General features: G+C 40.1%; 1 protein-coding gene and 1 pseudogene across 3 annotated transcripts; one reads left to right on the forward strand and one right to left on the reverse strand.

Annotated features, from left to right (window-relative positions):
- Positions 1 to 301: 301 nt before the first annotated feature.
- Positions 302 to 3,334, forward strand: LOC135581534 (BTB/POZ domain and ankyrin repeat-containing protein NPR5-like). Of its 3 annotated transcripts, XR_010501228.1 has the most exons (4): positions 302 to 458; positions 580 to 1,141; positions 1,618 to 3,006; positions 3,144 to 3,334. XR_010501228.1 is itself a non-coding variant. In XM_065167544.1 (3 exons), the coding sequence occupies exons 2-3, from the start codon at positions 677 to 679 to the stop codon at positions 2,605 to 2,607; spliced, it is 1,455 nt and encodes a 484-aa protein (XP_065023616.1). In that variant the 5' UTR covers positions 302 to 458; positions 580 to 676; the 3' UTR covers positions 2,608 to 3,109. The 3 variants fall into 3 exon arrangements, 2 of the variants coding, with proteins under 2 accessions (XP_065023616.1, XP_065023617.1); XM_065167544.1 differs by lacking the exon at positions 3,144 to 3,334 and having other exon boundaries at positions 1,618 to 3,109; XM_065167545.1 differs by lacking the exons at positions 302 to 458; positions 3,144 to 3,334 and having other exon boundaries at positions 578 to 1,141; positions 1,618 to 3,109.
- A 3,992-nt stretch (positions 3,335 to 7,326) lies between these two features.
- Positions 7,327 to 15,801, reverse strand: LOC135650061 (conserved oligomeric Golgi complex subunit 5-like; annotated as a pseudogene).
- Between the last annotated feature and the right edge of the window lie 2,362 nt (positions 15,802 to 18,163).

The raw sequence follows: 18,163 nt of genomic DNA on the forward strand, positions 1-18,163 counted from the left end.
TGCCCAACTAAGGATACGGACAAACGTGTAAATTAATTAGTGGGATTGATTGGTTTGACATGAATATTTTTTTGGGATATAATACTGAGGAGAGTTGTTTTGATGTGAGTAGATTAATCTGATCAATGATTCTACGTAAAATAAGATGCTTTTAACATATATGCCTTCTTCCATCACATGTGATCATGCAGGAGTTGCCATCACATATATCTCTCTCTCAAAGTTCCTCTTTTTACCACCTCCATTATTTTATATTCTCCAGCCACCCAGCACAACCATCCAAATTGCTCTCTTTAGTTTCTTCCCCTCTCTCTCTCTCTCTCTCTCTCTCTCTCTCTCTCTCCCAAGGAACAAAAACCTCATCTCATCCCATCAGAAGCACAAAAATAGGCAGATGGAAAGAGAGCAGAAGTAGCAGCAGCAGGAGCAGGAGCAGGTGATGTGAAAAGATTTAAGAGGTCAGAAGGAGAAGCCCTCTCTCTCTCTCTCTCTCTCTCGCTTGGTACCACCGCTTTCGTTGTTCTCATCTTTCATATTCATCCCCGTAGATCTTAGTCTCTCTTTCGGAATCATAAGCAGATATATGATCTGAACCTTGAGCTAGAGAACGGGAGAGATCAAGGAGACACCAAAGAGGACTGGACAAAGGGGAGAAAAGGAAGGAAGGGAGTCGGTGATGGAGGAGACACTCAAGTCCCTCTCCTTGGACTACCTCAACCTCCTCATCAATGGTCAGGCCTTCAGCGACGTCACCTTCAGCGTCGAGGGCCGCCTCGTCCACGCCCACCGCTGCATCCTCGCCGCCCGCAGCCTCTTCTTCCGTAGCTTCTTCTGCGGCACCGACTCGCCGCCGCCGGGCCTCCTGTCGTCGCCGAGGGGCGGCGGCGGCGGGGCGTCCCCCGGGGCGTCGGGCGGCGCCGTCGTCCCGGTGAATTCGGTCAGCTACGAGGTGTTCCTGCTGATGCTGCAGTTCCTGTACAGTGGGCAGGTGTCGGTGGTGCCGCAGAAGCACGAGCCCCGCCCCAACTGCGGCGACCGCGGCTGCTGGCACACCCACTGCGCCGCCGCTGTCGACCTCGCCCTCGACACCCTCGCCGCCGCCCGCTCCTTCGGTGTCAAGCAGCTGGAGCAGATCACCGAGGTATCCTCCCAAATACCTTATCGATCATGTCTAAATCACGGTTCACTTCTCCTCCTCGATCATGTGGCTGTCTCTACGGACTGTTGCTTCTTCTTCTTCTTCTTCTTCTGCTGCTGCTGCTGCTACAAAGTCCTGCTTCTCTTTACTGTACGAAAGACGCCCTCTACAGAGACTGCCATGAGCGCCTCTTTCACGAATCCGACCATCTATCACCCATCGGGTGAACTAGGGTTTCCCCTTTCCCCATGCATCAACCTCCTTCGCTGTCACATTTCATTTCATGCATCATTCCCGATTTCTTGAATTGGGTGCCGTTTTGCTCTCTTACAACGCAATAAACAGCTCCATCAATCCCCCGTCCTTCTCTTCCTATATTTTATGAAGGCGATCAGCCAAAATTTCCTTACTCACAATCCAATCATACGTTGATGGAGAGCTGCTTGTGGCAGAGTCTTAGTTTTGGTGGGTGGGTGCAGAAGCAATTGGCCAGCATGGTGGAGAAAGCGTCGATCGAGGACGTGATGAAGGTCCTGATGGCGTCGCGGCAGCAAGACATGCAGCAGCTCTGGGCCACCTGCTCCCACCTGGTCGCCAAGTCGGGCCTTCCGGCGGAGGTGCTCGCGAAGCACCTCCCCATCGACGTGGTCGCCAGGATCGAGGAGCTCCGTCTCAAGTCCTCCTTCGCCCGCCGGCCCTCCTTCGTCGCACGCCACCCCCACCAGATCGATGTCGCTGGCCCAGCCGCTGACCTCGAGGACCACCACCACAAGATCCGCCGCATGCGCCGCGCCCTCGACTCCTCCGACGTCGAGCTCGTCAAGCTGATGGTCATGGGGGAGGGGCTGAACCTCGACGATGCGCTCGCCCTCCACTACGCCGTCGAGAACTGTACCCGAGAGGTGGTCAAGGCTCTTCTCGAGCTGGGCGCGGCCGACGTCAACTGCCCCGCCGGCCCAACCGGGAAGACGCCGCTCCACATCGCCGCCGAGATGGTGAGCCCCGACATGGTCGCCGTCCTACTCGATCACCACGCCGATCCCAACGTTCGCACCGTCGACGGCGTGACCCCGCTGGAGATTCTTCGCACCCTCACCTCCGACTTCCTCTTCAAGGGCGCCGTGCCGGGCTTGTCGCACATAGAACCCAACAAGCTGCGGCTGTGTCTCGAGCTAGTCCAGTCCGCGGCACTGGTGATGTCCCGAGAGGAAGCCAATAGCGGTGGAGGTAATGGTGGCGCCGGAAACAGCCCGAGAGCGGCCATCTACCCACGGATGAATCCCGAAATAGCTGCGTGCAGCCTCAGCCTGGATTCAAGAATGGTGTATCTGAATCTTGGCATGGCGGCACAATTCGGGAGCAAGATGAACGATGGAGGCGGGGACGAGAGCCTCAGCAGTAGACCTCAAGGTGGTGGCGGCGGCGGCGTTGGCCCATCATCCATCTACCCTTCTCATGGCTTCCCGTGACTCCAACTCCGTATGATCCGGAGGACCACCTGCTTGTCTCTGGTCGCCATCCATATCGCATTAGTGACATCATTCTACATCCGATGTAATCAATCCCCAGCGCAAGGCGAAAGAGTCATGGATTCACAGAAAAGAATGGAACTGCTGTATCTTCTTCTTCTTCTTCTTCTTCTTCTTCTTCTTCCAGAGATTTTGTTCTTGAAGGAACAGGGAGAGGTGCATCCAGACACAGACCAACAAGGTGTCTTCATAACTTTCATTGTGTTGTTGATTTGTTTTGGATTGTTGGGTCTTTGGTACCTTCTTTTTCTTCTGGTTTACTGCCTCAGCATGTGGGTGATCTGAAGAGGTGGAGACAACAAGAATCTAAGTAAGCTGTGAATGGTGGAGGAGATGCAGGTCAATTTTTTTTTCTTTTCTCTCTTTATTAATCTATTACAACTTTTGTGTCTACATGTTTACTATTTCATTATGTTATGATACTGTTGTTTTCTTCTCTCTAGAGTGAAGAATTGACTTCTCTTAATTACTTGCAGAGCTAATCATGACTGTTAGCAACTATAGCTTCTATGAATGCTGCTAGTAGGGTTGTCAACATCTAGTGAGGGGTGGGGGGGTGTGCTACCTCCCTATTGCCTTTAAGGGGTGTGTGCTTGTCCTCCCTACCAAAGCTTTTTCTTTGGATATGGATAGGTGAATGAGCAGTCCAACTTCAGCTGTGCTTCAATATTTTCCCCTTTTGTTTGCATGGCTTTGATGCAACATCCCCATTTTTGTGGCCCATCACAGTGTGTTTGTTGGACAAAAGAGATCACTCGGCTGTAGATAACTGAATCCTTTGTCTTGCATGAGTGCAACATTGAGTGTGACTACACTACTCCATCGCTCAACTTAGTGTTTCTCCTTTTCCTTTACTAGTCTAATTTCCAAGCTCAAATCAGTCTTTTCTCTTGGACATGGCTTTATGAAGACTGTCTAAGCTTACCTCCAGTAGGATGCTTCTTCTTGTGGTCTTTGACATCCATAATGCCTTCTTGAAATTTTGCCTCTCCCCATTTCACCTCTCTTACTTTGATCTCTCTCTCTCTCTCTCTCTCTCTCTCACATACAAATAATGTCAGATGAAGAATGAATCATTTTGTGCATCAACTATATAATTGTCTTATAAATTGCCTGGAGGTTCAAGTCACTTTACTAGCTTACATTTTTCTGGATCAAGTTTTTCTTTTTTTCCTAGTGCTGAAGAATCAGGATTTCTTTTATATATATATATATATATATATATATATATATATATATGTATGTGTGTGTATATATATATACAAATATATATATATATATATATATATATATATATTCTTATTGCTAACAATCATAATTATCATCATCGTTAGGCATATAATTATGGAAAACATACAATAATATATCCACTTTTTGTCTATAAGATATTGGTTGTTTTAATTCTTTCTTTGGAAAAACTAAAATGTGAAAGGTGTCTGAATAATTGAACTAGGTTGAATGAAGATATTTGTTATTTCCATCATGTCCCTCAATTCACATTGATTTCTATAGTCCATAACATAATTCTGACAACTATCCTTCTCATTGTCTGTTGTTGATATCATTTCAAGATTTCTTGTCTTCCCAAGTTCTGAAACAAAATCTCACAGTTTCTCTAATTTGATGGCCAATTTAGCTTAAATGAGCCAATTAGCCATTAGCTGAATGAACATGGTCTTCTGCGTGCAAACTTGTTGACTGAATTCTGCATTTTCTTGATTTATTGTGGTACTATAAATTTAGTAATTTAAAATATTTAGTCGATGTTTCTTATCGTTCGATGATCTGATTTGTGGAAATATTTTCAGCATTTATATGGACATAGAGAGATCTGATATTTGTGTAAAGTTGTTTGAATTTGTTTAGAAGATCTGCCAAGGTAATAAGTACTATATATATATATATTTAATATTGTTTATTTACTAGTTGTGATATTTATACAAAACATATGTAATTACATAAATACTTTTGAATTGAAAAGAGAACATTGTGATGACTCAAATAAGCAAAATAATATTGATTTCAAAATGAAGTGAATGGTAAAGCAACTATTGGTGATTACTATAGTCTAATATGAGAAGAAACATAACAAAAAAATTTTCATACTTAGAGATTGCTTTCTCAATATATGACATGAAACTATGTGGTGGAATGCTAGATCAGACAAATTTCAGGTTCTCATGACAAGGCTAATGATATTATTAAGGAATTAAAGAAACAAAGCATTGCTGTTAGTTATCAGATTCATATGTTCTTTTATGTCTCTGATGGTCTCACAAATAATTTATTTGTGGAATTATCACATCTAACTTTTCCTGCATGCATTCTTTGTTGGAAAATATATTAATGTACTCTAACCCACTAAGATTAGCTGACAAACAACATTTAAATTGCCTTTTTTAGCATCTCTTTTTGTGGTGTTATTCATGTCACATATATATTTTCATTAAGATAGTGAATTTTGGGAAGTAAAAAAGCAAACTACATTTTAGTATATCGATTAAAACATTTAGATGCGCGCTATGTATGCATTAGAATTTGTTGAGATCAAATATATTTCTCTTGTATGCATTTTTAGCTGTCTTTGTAAAAATGGATGAATTATGCAAAGCAAGATCCATTACTTACAAATGTTCATGTGATATAATTAGCTATTCTTCTATGATAATGTTTTTAGAATAGATGCAGGTAAAAGAACTACAAAAAGGAAGCAAATCATCATATATGCTGTATTATTTTTCAACTTGAATTTTATAAGAAAAAACTTATATTGTTATTTTTCCAATTATCTAATTATTGGATTCAGTATATGTAGAAAAAAAATAATTCTGACTCCAGTCATCAGCACCTGCTTATTATAAATATATAGTACCTGATCATGTATAAACACATGAAAAATGCCCTCATTAGGTAGGTATTAATATTATGCATGGAGTTTCTTGATCTCTAATTCACAGACACTTACATGGTCATTGGAAATGGTAGGATGTTGTGGAGTTCCTTGAGTCAATTTCCATCATGGTAAAAGAACAAAAATGTCAAGTTCATTTATATGAACTGTGGTAGGAAGCTAATACTTGAGTTGAAATCTGAAAGTGGCTGGCTCAGATCACAGATCAGTAAGGAAAGATCAAAAGAAAGCCAGCTACTCTATGTTCTCAAAGAATGAAGTATCTCATAGAATTGCAATATATACTGTTCTATCATGAGAGAAAGATAAGAAATTTAAATAGAACAGAAATATTTTGTATAAGCTCGAGAAGTTCTACATGCATGAATTGAAGGGAAAACACAAACAGATAAATGACATTTGCCGTGTATGACAAGAAGACAGGGAATATGTGTTAAAAGAGATACAAATAGTTATGTGTTCTTAGCCATAGAGCAAGGAATCCAGTTCCATATTGCTGGTATCCATCCACAAGCAAAGAGTTCTAATATGCTCAAAATGAAAACAAAATTGTGAAAGAAACAAGCCATATGATCCAGGAATAGGAAGGACCAATGAATAGAAAAAAATTATATACTTGAGAGATCATTGCAAAAAAAAAAAAAAAAATCACATTTTGTTAGCCAATCTAAAGCTGAAATTAATTCACCTTGCAGCAGCTGACAAATCATTTGTGTGCCCAACAGCTTCAACTCAACAGCAGAAATAATCTCCCAAGTCCAAATGAAGTCACAAAGCAGGTCAAGTGTTGTCACCTACTCATTTACTGTTTAATCAAAACTCTATGTGCTTTCTATGTGTGATTAAAAGCCAATACGGGAAGTCTCAACATCAAATTCTTACCGTAAAAATAATCCAAATGATTATTCTTTTAACAGAAACATTAGAACAAGTAATCGAATAACAAATCGAAAATTTTTGCACAGAGTCCATTATGCGGTAGAGCAAACCCAAAGGATAAGAGACAAAATAACCTCAGAAGTGAGTCTACTCAAGGCTTTTGCGAATCTTTCTTCAATCCTTCTTACTCCAGACTTCGAATGGCCATGGTTGGCTTTGAGATCCTCTTCATTGTTGGCCATTGTGCCCGTCATCGTAGCTGCTGTTCCCCTCACTTGTGCCCAGACTCCGGCTGGAACACAGGTATAAGCAAGCAACATAGCAAGGTATTAGCAGATTTCAAACCACGACATGGCTAAGATTAATGGGAGACAGATGGAAAGGATGAGGTTACAGATAATTAAAATTGGCTTGTCATGATAAGAGTAATGTTGCTTGTCCTGTCTCACATTTTGCAGTCAATTATTTGGCCAATCTGAAATAGCTTGCAAGGAGATAGATACCTTTAGGCACTTCCATGGTTTCAACTTCTTTTTTGAACGGAAAATGTGCCTTGCATCTGCAAACTAGTTGCTCTTGTTCTTGACATATTCGGTAGAATTTGCTGGTTCAGCATCCCAAAACATAGTTTACAACCATGACAACATCTCATGATAATCTCAAAGTACAAAATGAAGATGATTTCGGTTAGCCATTGCTACAAGCGATGTAACATCACAATCAAAACCAATCCAACTAGTGTGGTCAAATTTTGGTGACCATACTGAAATCTGAATAATAAACACCATGAAGTTCTAATAACGTCGATCCAAGTTTTCGAAGAAGGTAATGTTCATTAAACATGGAGTTACGACTATGCAACATCAATATATAAAAGCAATGGTGCAGAAATTTTCATTTACATCAAAACTATTGCCAACTGCCAGCCCTGAGACACCACAATGAATATCATTGTAGATAATGGGTTTATTGGAAAGAGAAAACAAATTTAAAGAAAGATGTGTATGATCTATCATAACAAGTTCTTGGACAATCATATCTAATATCAATATTTAGATGAAGTGCTCTTGGCCATTGATGAACTGATCTGAAGCATGAGCAGATAGACTGGACTGAATTCCTGGTCTCCTTGAGCTCTGACCTTTATCTCATAATCGTCAAGGGTAGCTTTAATTCCTTTCCAGATCTGATCCTCACCTTGTGAATCAAGCCACAGAGAGTTCTTAAGAGGTGTCAGGTTATTCCTCTGCAATGGAGATTGTAACTCATCAGGGGCTCGATAGTACAGGTGGTGGAGTATCATGCTGGATGGCAGCGCCTTAAGAAGTGGCGACCCTCCAGGTTGAGATGTCTCCAGAAAGATGACAGGCCGGAGTGCACCAAGTGCTTGATATGGTGCACCAACGGGAAACAAGTTCTGTCGAACAGTAAGCTCCAGCTTTGCCATATCCCTTGCCACCCTCAGCTTACCTGACTCAGAGAGAGGCCTCACCAGAGCAGAATGTCCGATGAAGAATATCAAGACTCGAGAGGCCATTCTGCGAACTAGCATGGTGCATATTGTCTCAGAACAAGACGCAGATGAAGGCAAAATCTTGGACAGGAACTCATTCCGGAAATGGAGTGTGCATTTCTGCAACTCATCCATGTAACTAGAGGCATTATTATCCATTGCTGCATCCATTCACTCTGCTCCGTAATCTTATTCATGGATTTGCAGGATGCAGGATTCCAGACGATCAAGCATTGCTTGGAATAAGGAGGTTACTGAGTCACATGCAACTCCATAGACGACTCCAAGAGAAGGAGACAGGACATCTGAAGCTATACTTGGAAGCGAAGAGGTAGTGTCCAATATGCGAGTATGGATCTCCTGCAGATGCTGGCAAAGGGCAAAATTCTTGATTTGGGCTGCAGTTGCATGACCTGTAAGTTGGCAGGCTTCAGGGCCTGTGGATACCTAACAGTCAGAAATATAGTGGCATTAGATAAAAAATCTGACCAATTAACCAAAGTTAAAGAAGGCACATTATGTGATAGCCAATGATGGTCCTAGTTTTTCATGGTTGATCAATACCCCTGGAACTTGGTTCAGAAAATAAATTCAGAAGTATGGTTCAGAAAGACGAAAAACAAATTCTTTCCCAATCAGAAATCTACTTACTTATTATATATGAACAATAATTACTTCAATCAGATCCAATCAGAATTTGAACTTTTTGTGCTCTAAATGGACTATATTTGCCTCTTTAAAAAAATAGATTATTTAGAATAAAAAAACCAGGCCTAGATTTTCATCATACTATGAACTCTAACTTAAAATAATCAGACCATATTGCATCAGTTCAATTTCTTTATATCACAATATTTTGAAATGTGCCATTGGTAATCATGCAGTTTTCACAAATTGATTATGAAAAGCAGCATCGAAGTCTTACCCAAAGTTAACGGTATTGAAACATTTAAATTTACTTTTATTTGGTAACAGCGGGACATACAATGATCTAATTTCATATTTATGACAAGAAATATTGAACCATCTAAAGATTTAAGGACTAAACAATATTGACTTTGATAGGACTTGTTAAGTCCTGAAGGGAAATAATACTTATTTGCTGTTGGTTTCTATATTAAGAAAGAAATACCCCTTTCCTCTTCTTTAGAGTCGGGAAAGCAGATACTTGAGAGTGGAGTGTCTTGCCCTCAGACACCTTTACTCTAGCTAAAGAAAGGGAAGAGAGGAGACTGCTGACAGCAGGAATGGAACGTAGAGACAAGCCCCTTTCTTACTCTTTCCACGCGGGGAAGCATCCGTCGGTCCCTCGAACATTCTTTTCCCTCTTACTAGCAGGGAAGGGAATAGGAATGGAATACTTACTGACAGCAGGAATGAACCTCTTTTCTTATTCTTTGGACTCGGGCAAGTCTCAATTTCGAGTTATGAACCTTGCCCTCACATATTGACTCAGGCAGCCTAAGGGCTTCCCTCAGACACCTAACCGACTCGGTAGAAGATTTCCCATCTGTAGGGGCTCCTCCACCTCAGACACCAACACCAACTCAGGAAAGTCTCTCCTGGCCTCAAATGCTATAGTAGTTGAATTGAACCTCTTCGGAGGACAAGTGAGCCTATCTTACAGAAGGAACATTGGAACAATTTCACGGAGTTAGCACTGAAACTCTCCCGAGTCAACTGAGACAATAAGCTGATTCGTAGTATAAAGACAATAGGCTCAGTATTTCCCCTACCTGTCGTGTTGGTTACCACTCTGGATAGGCAACTAACTTGTCTTTCCTTCCCAATCTATAGAATCAATGAATCTACCAATCGGCTCTGCCTGTATGTCCGTCAATAGGCCTGTGAATTGAAACCTCTAACAACAAAGATTCAGCAATCATCTCACCTTATAAACATACAAAACAGTCTGAGCGAATGTTAAGAAATGAGGTCAAAGATTAGAGATGACATAAGTTTTCACTACAATTTCTACAATTTGATATGTTCACACATATAAATTAAAAGATTAAGTCTGGAATATGGGTATGGCTTGCATCTACTATAATTTGATATGTTCCAAAGAATCCAAACCATTTAGTAATGAAAAAGAGATTAAATCAGATGCTACACATGTTTAACAGACTTCAAGTTGAATTCAGAGAATACGGATCTCAGAGATAGAAACAGATTTTTAATTTCTAATTTCCTCATCTAAGCACTTCATAAGGAAACATGGAATGTTGATCTATAGCTGCTAAGCTTAAGACAATGCACCATATCATACTACTCTAGCTTGTTCTCAAGATTTTTATATTAAAATAGATAACTAGATTCGATTTGAAAGAAGTTGACTTTCTGAAATTATAATGGACTAGAACTTGTGATCCTTAAATCAGCTTTAACTTGTTAAAAAAACTCGGTAGTTTCCACCTTACAAAAACAATCAGTATCAAAACTTCCAGAGAGGAAACAAAATCATAAAACTTAACAATCAAGAAATACTCTGGATAATGAAAACTCTGACTAGTTAGTATCCTAGAAGATATCTCAAACCTAAATTCAGTTGTATATAACAATACACAACAGATAATAGGTAACAGAAGTATAACAAGTAACCAAAACTGACATTTGTAAAATTAAGCTTAAGATTCACTTCATAACTAAAAAGTAGGTACACAAGTTAAATATCTTTTGAAGGGACTTAACTGTTGGAAATTATTTCCCTGGTATCCAGCTCTCTCAGCTAACAAGAGCAGAACTTTGCCAATTTCATGTAACACTAGAAGTCTAAGGTGTCCATGCATTCTCACAACTTCAATCTATTCTTGAATATGCAATATAATTCTAGAGATCTGATCCTTGGATGGAATACTTCCATGGCTAGATACTGAGAATATGCTCTTTACATTGTCTGAGAGACGACTTAGGTACAGAGCTAGAAATGCGGCCTGGAATATGTTAATGGCAGAAACCAATTGTTCCTTTGCTTCAGGGTTGAGAGCTGGTAGAACTCCCTTAACATCAGTGTCACGTGAAATTCATTCAAGAAGATTCTCAATCATAGAGAATAGCTTCGGGTACCCATGAGTAAATGCTACTTTGACAAAACTAGATGCTGTGAAAGCAGACTTCATTTGGCTTGCAAAAGCTTTCACAAGTGCTTCCCAAATCTGATCTATTAATAGAGGATCACCCTCCTGCACAATATCCAGGAAGGAGAAATAAGAAAGAAACTCTGGAACCATAGATCATTCAAAAAGATAAGTGAAAGTGTGAAACTAAAATCTGTTTTAGAATAAAAGGTCCAACAGATAACCTTGGACTCAAGAAGAATAAAAATGAAGTGTAGTTTCTAGATACTACAACATGAACATGCCCTTTTAAAATACCATGAGATGCTAAAAGTTTTTTTGCCATATTTGAAGGCCAACAACGATATTTGTACAGTGTGAATCCTACTACAAAGACAATTGACAAGTCTATTATCTGTTTAAGAAAAAAAAAAAAGCTTCCATGGTAGTGGTAGAGCTACATAAACCTCGGCTAAGATGGAACAAAAGTGAAAGTTTGATGAACCTATCATTAGGAGACTGTGCCAAACTATTGAAGTAATGGGACAAGGATAATTTATTGCTTTGATAGTTGACCACTTGTTTTATATCCCAGGTTTCTGGATAACAACCTAACTAAAGAGTGAAACACCCTGATGGCAAGTCAGGGGGATCCTTTTATCTACCACCCATCTTTTTGACCATTAATAAAACTCAATTTGATGCCAACAGTGATGTTAGGGCAGAGGAAGGGAAAAAAAAACACATTGAATTTTGAATAATCTGATGAAGAAAATGCCTAAGTTAAGTTGATGCCAATTTCGCATTTGATTGAGGTGCTATGGTAAAACGTCCAAAGTCAGCATAAAATGAGAAAATTGGAATTTGTATTTTAACTACAAAACAGGCAAACATAACCAGGTGATTTACACTATGCCAATCATGGAAGTATCCTCAAGATCAGAAGTTATTTTATAGCACAGGATTAAACCCACCATTTTTATGACAGCTCCAAGGTTTCAGAAATGAAGATCATTATATTTAAGCAGCTTGATCTAAACAAAACAATCATATAAAGATACTAATTTCTTATTAAAAGCTTGGGAGAAAGAGCCTAATCCGAGAGAAAATTGGACTCACTTGCCAAACTTCATGGAGGAACAGGACCTGCGTGAAGGGCACCCTCTTCTTTGATAGCACGGTCTGCAAATGCCATACAGCCGTTACAACCTTGTGGAGCTCGTCCATACACCTCCCCGTCCTCTCCCAAAGAGCTTCCGCGGCCCTCTTCCCTCCCCCAACCTGCGGTGTCCCGCTCCTCTGCACACCGCCGGGCCCGAAACCCCCAGACGACGTCGAGATCGCTTTCATGTCGAGCGCCGTCCCCACGTTATTGACGGCCGCCCCCTTGTACTTGCTGACGAGGGTGTCGACAGCGGATCTGAGCTCGCCGAGGTTGTAGAACACCTGGAGGCCACACTAGATGTCGTTCTGGTTGGACTCGTCTATGCCCAGCTCGACGGCCTTCATGGCCTCGCCGCGCAGCCGGCTTCCGGTCTCCGAGAGCCAGCGTATCTCATCCTCGACGACGGAGATACCGGCAAGGTTGCCCTCCTGGTAGAGGAGCTCCATCTCAAGGTGCATCTCGGCGGACTTGGCGCGGTCGAGGCGGTCGGGGGAACCCCCGGCGACGAGGTCACGGAGCCTGCGGCAGAGGCCGAGATGTCGGGCGGCGGAGGCGAGGAGGTTAGAAAGCTGGAGGGTGTGGGCCCGGACGGCGAGGTGGGGCTCGGCAAAATCGTGGCAGGCGCGGCGGAGCGAGTCCACGCCGGAGCGGACTTCGGCAAGGGAGGACTCAGCGGATCGGAGGGAAGCAAGCTGGGAGAGGAGGGAGCGGTGACGACCGAGCAACTCAGCGCGGAGGTGGGCCTGGAGTGGTCGGAAGGGGTCCAGGGACTCCGCGAGGGCGGCGGCGGAGCCCGAGCTGAGTGCGGAGAAGCGCGCGGAGTCGAAGTCGGGGGAGAGGTGAATAACCTTTTGTATAAATACTAGCAGGTCAAAAATCGATCGAATTAAATTAAATAAAATTATAATAAAATAGAACACGTGAAAAATCTTTTTAACGTACAAATTACGGGATAAACTAGAGATAATCTATTATAAAAATAATAAATATATAAATCTTAATTTTTTGTCCAAAACTTTAGCAACAATCATAAGAGAATAACTGAAATATAAGGGTTACGTCATTATGCATAATATCTAAATTCTCTCCTAATCATAGTAAGAATCTACTGTAGATCTGATGATGAAAACACTGCTAGATGATTGAGAACAGTCTCTCTGTATTGTCATTATCTTCTTCCCTTTCTTTCTCTTATCTTTCTGCCTTGTTCTTCTTCTTTTCTTTGTAATCACATGGCTATAGTATTCTCCTCGTTACTGTAGATTTTCTGCCTCTTTCTACCACAAAAACGTAGCCATCCACACCCCCTAATATGATTTAGGGTTAGGTTTTAGAGGAGGTGGGTTGTGGGTTGTTAAAGCCCAACTGTCAGCCCAACAACCTCCCCCCTTTAGGCTGTCTTATGACTCCTCAATGTGAAGCCATGCCGATTAGCTATCGGCATATCTCCTATCTTTCTTTTAGTAAAGTCTTTGTCAACATGTCTACTCCGTTATCATCTGTGTGAATTTTTCTGAAACTGCAACTGCTTCTCTTCAAATATATTTCGAATCTAGTGATATCTGACATTTATATGTTTGGACTTTGAATGAAACATTGAGTTTTTGCACAAATAGATGACACTTTGGTTGTCACAATGCATCACATAATTTTTCTGTTTCAGCCCCAATTCTTGTAAGAATTTTTTCATCCATAATATTTCTTTGCATACCTTTATAGCAACAATATATTCTGCTTTTGTGGTGGAGAGAGTAATACACCTTTACAATTTGGATTGCCATGACACAACTCCCCTTGCAAAAGTAAGTACATAACTTGATGTGGACTCCCTCATATCTATATCTCTTACCATATTTGCATCTGTGTAACCTGTCAACACAAGTGGTTTACCTCCAAGGTTTAAACAAACTTTAGAGCTCCCTCTGAGATATCTAAAAATCCACTTCACTGTTGCCTAGTGCTCTTTGTTTGGATTTGCAAGAAATCTGCTAGTAACACCAACTACATATGCAATGTCCGGCCTCGTACGTACCATCATGTACATTAACTTCTAACCGCTAAAGCATAATGAACCTTTTGCAATTTCTCCATCTCCTCATCACTTGACGGACTCTATTCCGAGCATAACTTGAAGTGTTCTACAAGAAGAGAACCAACCGGCTTTGCATTGCTCATACTGAACCTTTCCAATACCTTCTCGATGTATTTCTCCTGTGACAACCAAATCTTCTTAATTTTTCTATCATGAGAAATCTACATGCCTAGTATTTGCTTTGCTGGCCCCATGTCCTTCATTGCAAAAGACTCACTTATTTCCTTCTTCAACCTGTCAATTGTAGACATATCTTTCCCAAGAATAAGTATGTCATCAACATAAAGTAGGAGAATAATAAAATTCTCACCGAATCATTTGATGTATACACAATGATCTGAAGCCGTTCTTTTGTATCCATTTTTTATCATAAATGAATCAAACTTTTTGTACCATTGTCTTGGAGCTTGCTTTAGCCTATACAACCTCTTCTTCAACTTGCAGACAAAATTCTATTTACCTTTAATTTTAAAGCCTTATGGTTGCTCCATATAAATTTTCTCTTCCAAATCACCATGAAGGAAAGCTGTCTTCACATCTAACTGCTCAACACGAATAGAAGACATTTTAATAATAGGAGAAAAAATCTCTTCAATACCTTTCTTTTGACCAAATCCTTTCACAACCAATCTGGCTTTGTACTTTGGTTGAGAATAATATTATTGAGTCTTCAACCTGAAAACCCACTTGTTTTTCAAGGCCTTAATTCCATTTGATAATAACACCAAATCATAAGTGTGGTTCTTCTGAAGAGCATTCATCTTTTCCTGTATGACAACTAACTACTTCTTTTTCTGCTCACTTTCAACTGCTTCTTGGTAACTCTCTGGTTCACCTGCATCAGTAGGCATCACATACTCATATGTAGAGTATCTTTTGGAAGGTTGACATTGTCTAGAAGATCTTCTTAACTGAGGTTCTGTAGGAAGTTTGCTTTCTAATTTTTTCTTGCTCAACATATCCTGCAGGTAGATCAACATCAGGCTCTACACCATCTTCCTGCACATCTCCCCCATCACCCTGATATATTGGAGGAGTAACTGGGTCACAATTTGCTAATCCTTCTACAGAAGTCTTGGCTGGTGCCTTATTCTTCAAATCCTCAAAGGTTTGATCTTCAAAGAAGACTACATCTCTGCTTCTAAATACCTTCTGCTTTTCTGGATCCCAAAGCATGTAACCAAAATAATCATGTGAGTAGCTAAGAAAAATATATTCTTTTGTCTTACTATCCAGCTTGGGCCTTTCATTGTTTGGAACATGTGCAAATGCACGACAACCAAACACTCTCAAATGCTTGTAGGAAACATCTTTCCCTGACCATACATGCTCTGCAACATCACCATCTAGGGCTGTACATAGTGACAGGTTGATCACATCAACTGTAGTCCTTAAAGCCTCATCCAAAAACTTCTTGGGTAGCTTAGCTTGTAAAAGCATATATCTGATCTTTTCCATGATGGTGCAGTTCATCCTCTCTGTAATTGCATTATGCTGAGGTGTACCAGGAATTGTCATCTCATATTGGATCCCATGCGACATGCAATAATTATTAAACAATCCTATATACTCACCACCATTATCTGATCTTATGCATTTCAATTGTCTTTCTTTCTCGCTTTCAACTCTAGCATGAAAGTCTTTGAAGGCATTAATAATATAATCTTTTGTCTTCAAAGCATAGACCCAAACTTTTCTGGAAAAATCATCTATAAAAGTGATAAAATAAAGTGCGTCACTTATACCAGGAACATCAATAGATCCACTAGGAGTTTTTGACCTCAAATGACCACATACATCTGTATAAACATGATCTAAGACATGCATTTTTCTAGATATAGTAGGACTAGCAAATAAAACTCTATGTTCTTTACCAGCCAAACAATCAATACAAGAGTTCAGATGTATACCTCTAAGGTCTGACAATACCTCTCTCTTGGAAAGAGCTTGTAGCCCTTTCTTACTCATGTGTCATAGTCGCTTATGCCAAACTCCATGCTGAAGTATTTTTCTGTAGTATTTAACTGCTAACCATAAGCTTTAGCCTGCAACCTGTACAAAGTATGATATTTCTTTCCACTAGCCACAATAAGAGAACCCTTACTGAGTTTCCATTACCCTTTGTGAGATCTGCTATCATAGTTTTCACTTCCAATTGAAATTAAATTTAGCCTCAAGTCAACTACATGTATCACATCCTTAAGCACCAACTTGCAGCCAAGGTTGATTTTTAAATGGATATCACCCATGCCAATGATGTCTGCCATGCCATAGTTGCCAATCTTGACAACACCAAAATTTTCAGACCTGTATGTAGAAAAAAACTCCCTCCATGGTGTAGCATGATAAGAAGCACCCGTGTCAATCATCCACTCAAGATCCTTACACACACAAGAAAAAAATATCATCAGAAGGAGACAAAATCAAATAATCACCACCTTGCACTATAGTTGTAGTATTATCTTTTGACTTTGTAGACTCCACTTCTTTTCCCTTTTTCTTGTTCTTATTAGGTTGCTTACATTGATTCTTATAATGTCCTTTCTCACCATAGTTATAGCAAATAATATCTTTTCTTAATCTTGACTTGCTTCTACCCATGCGTGAACTGCTTCTAGACTTTGACCTTCCTCTGTTCTCTGAGATAAGTGTCTGTGAATCATTTTGAGATGTTGCTGAATTCTTTTTTCTCAACTCTTCATTCAACAAACTGCTTGTTACTTGACTTATAGTGACAACACCATCTGACGCAGAATTACTGAGGGAAACCACCAATGTCTCCTTGCTTTCTAGCAGTGAACTGAGAAGTAACAATGCCTGCAACTGATCATCAAAAAATATTTTCATAGAGGATAACTGATTAGTGATACTCTACATTTCATTCAAATGCTCAGCAATAGAAGCACTCTCTCTATATTTTAGGTTCACAAGTTTTCTGATCAAAAAATCTTTATTACAAACTGTTTTTCTTTTATAGAGACTTTTTAACTTTTTTCAAAGAGAATATGTAGAAATTTCAATAGAAACATGGTGAAAGACACCATCATCAAGCCATTGTCAAATAAACTCAACTGTTTTTCGATCTAACCTCTTCCACTCATCATCTGTCATAGTTGTGGGTTTTGCACTATCCTCCTGCAAAGGTCCACACAAATCTTTGTAATACAAGAGATTTTCCATTTTTGGTTTCTATATCATCCAATTGTTTCCATTCAAACTAATCATACGAGAAACACTACTAGCCTCCATGTTCAAATACAAAATTAAATCACTAAAACCCTGCTATGATATTAGTTAATGGGATATAAAGCAGAATAACCTTTTGTATATGAACAAATACTACTAGGCCAAAGCACACAACAGAATTAAATGGAATCACAATAAAATAGAATACTAAGATTTACGTAAAAAATCCCTCTAATGTGAAGGGTAAAAACCATAGGGCAAACTAAAGATAATCCACTATAAGACTAATGAATATACAAATCTCAATCTCTTGCTCAAAACTCTAGCAACAATCACAAGAGAATAACTGAGATACAAGGATCACATCACTGTATACAATATCTAAATTTTTCCCAAGTAATCACAGTAAGAATCTACTATAGATCTGATTTAAGCTGAGATGAAAACATTGCTAGATGATTGATAACAGTCTCTCTACGTTGTCCTTGTCTTCTTCCTTTTTTTTTTTCTTATTTTTCTACCTTGTTCTCCTCTTTTTTTTTGGAATCACGTGGCTACAGTATTCTCTTGCATATTTTTTGCCTCTTTCTACCACAAAAACGTAGCCACCCACACCCCTTAATATGATTTAGGGCTAGGTTTTAGAGGAGGTGGGCTGTTAAAGCCCACTATGGGCTGAACCCATTATAGGTTG

The sequence above is a fragment of the Musa acuminata genome, chromosome BXJ3-9 (assembly GCF_036884655.1).
Source record: "Musa acuminata AAA Group cultivar baxijiao chromosome BXJ3-9, Cavendish_Baxijiao_AAA, whole genome shotgun sequence".
Lineage (NCBI taxonomy): Eukaryota > Viridiplantae > Streptophyta > Magnoliopsida > Zingiberales > Musaceae > Musa > Musa acuminata.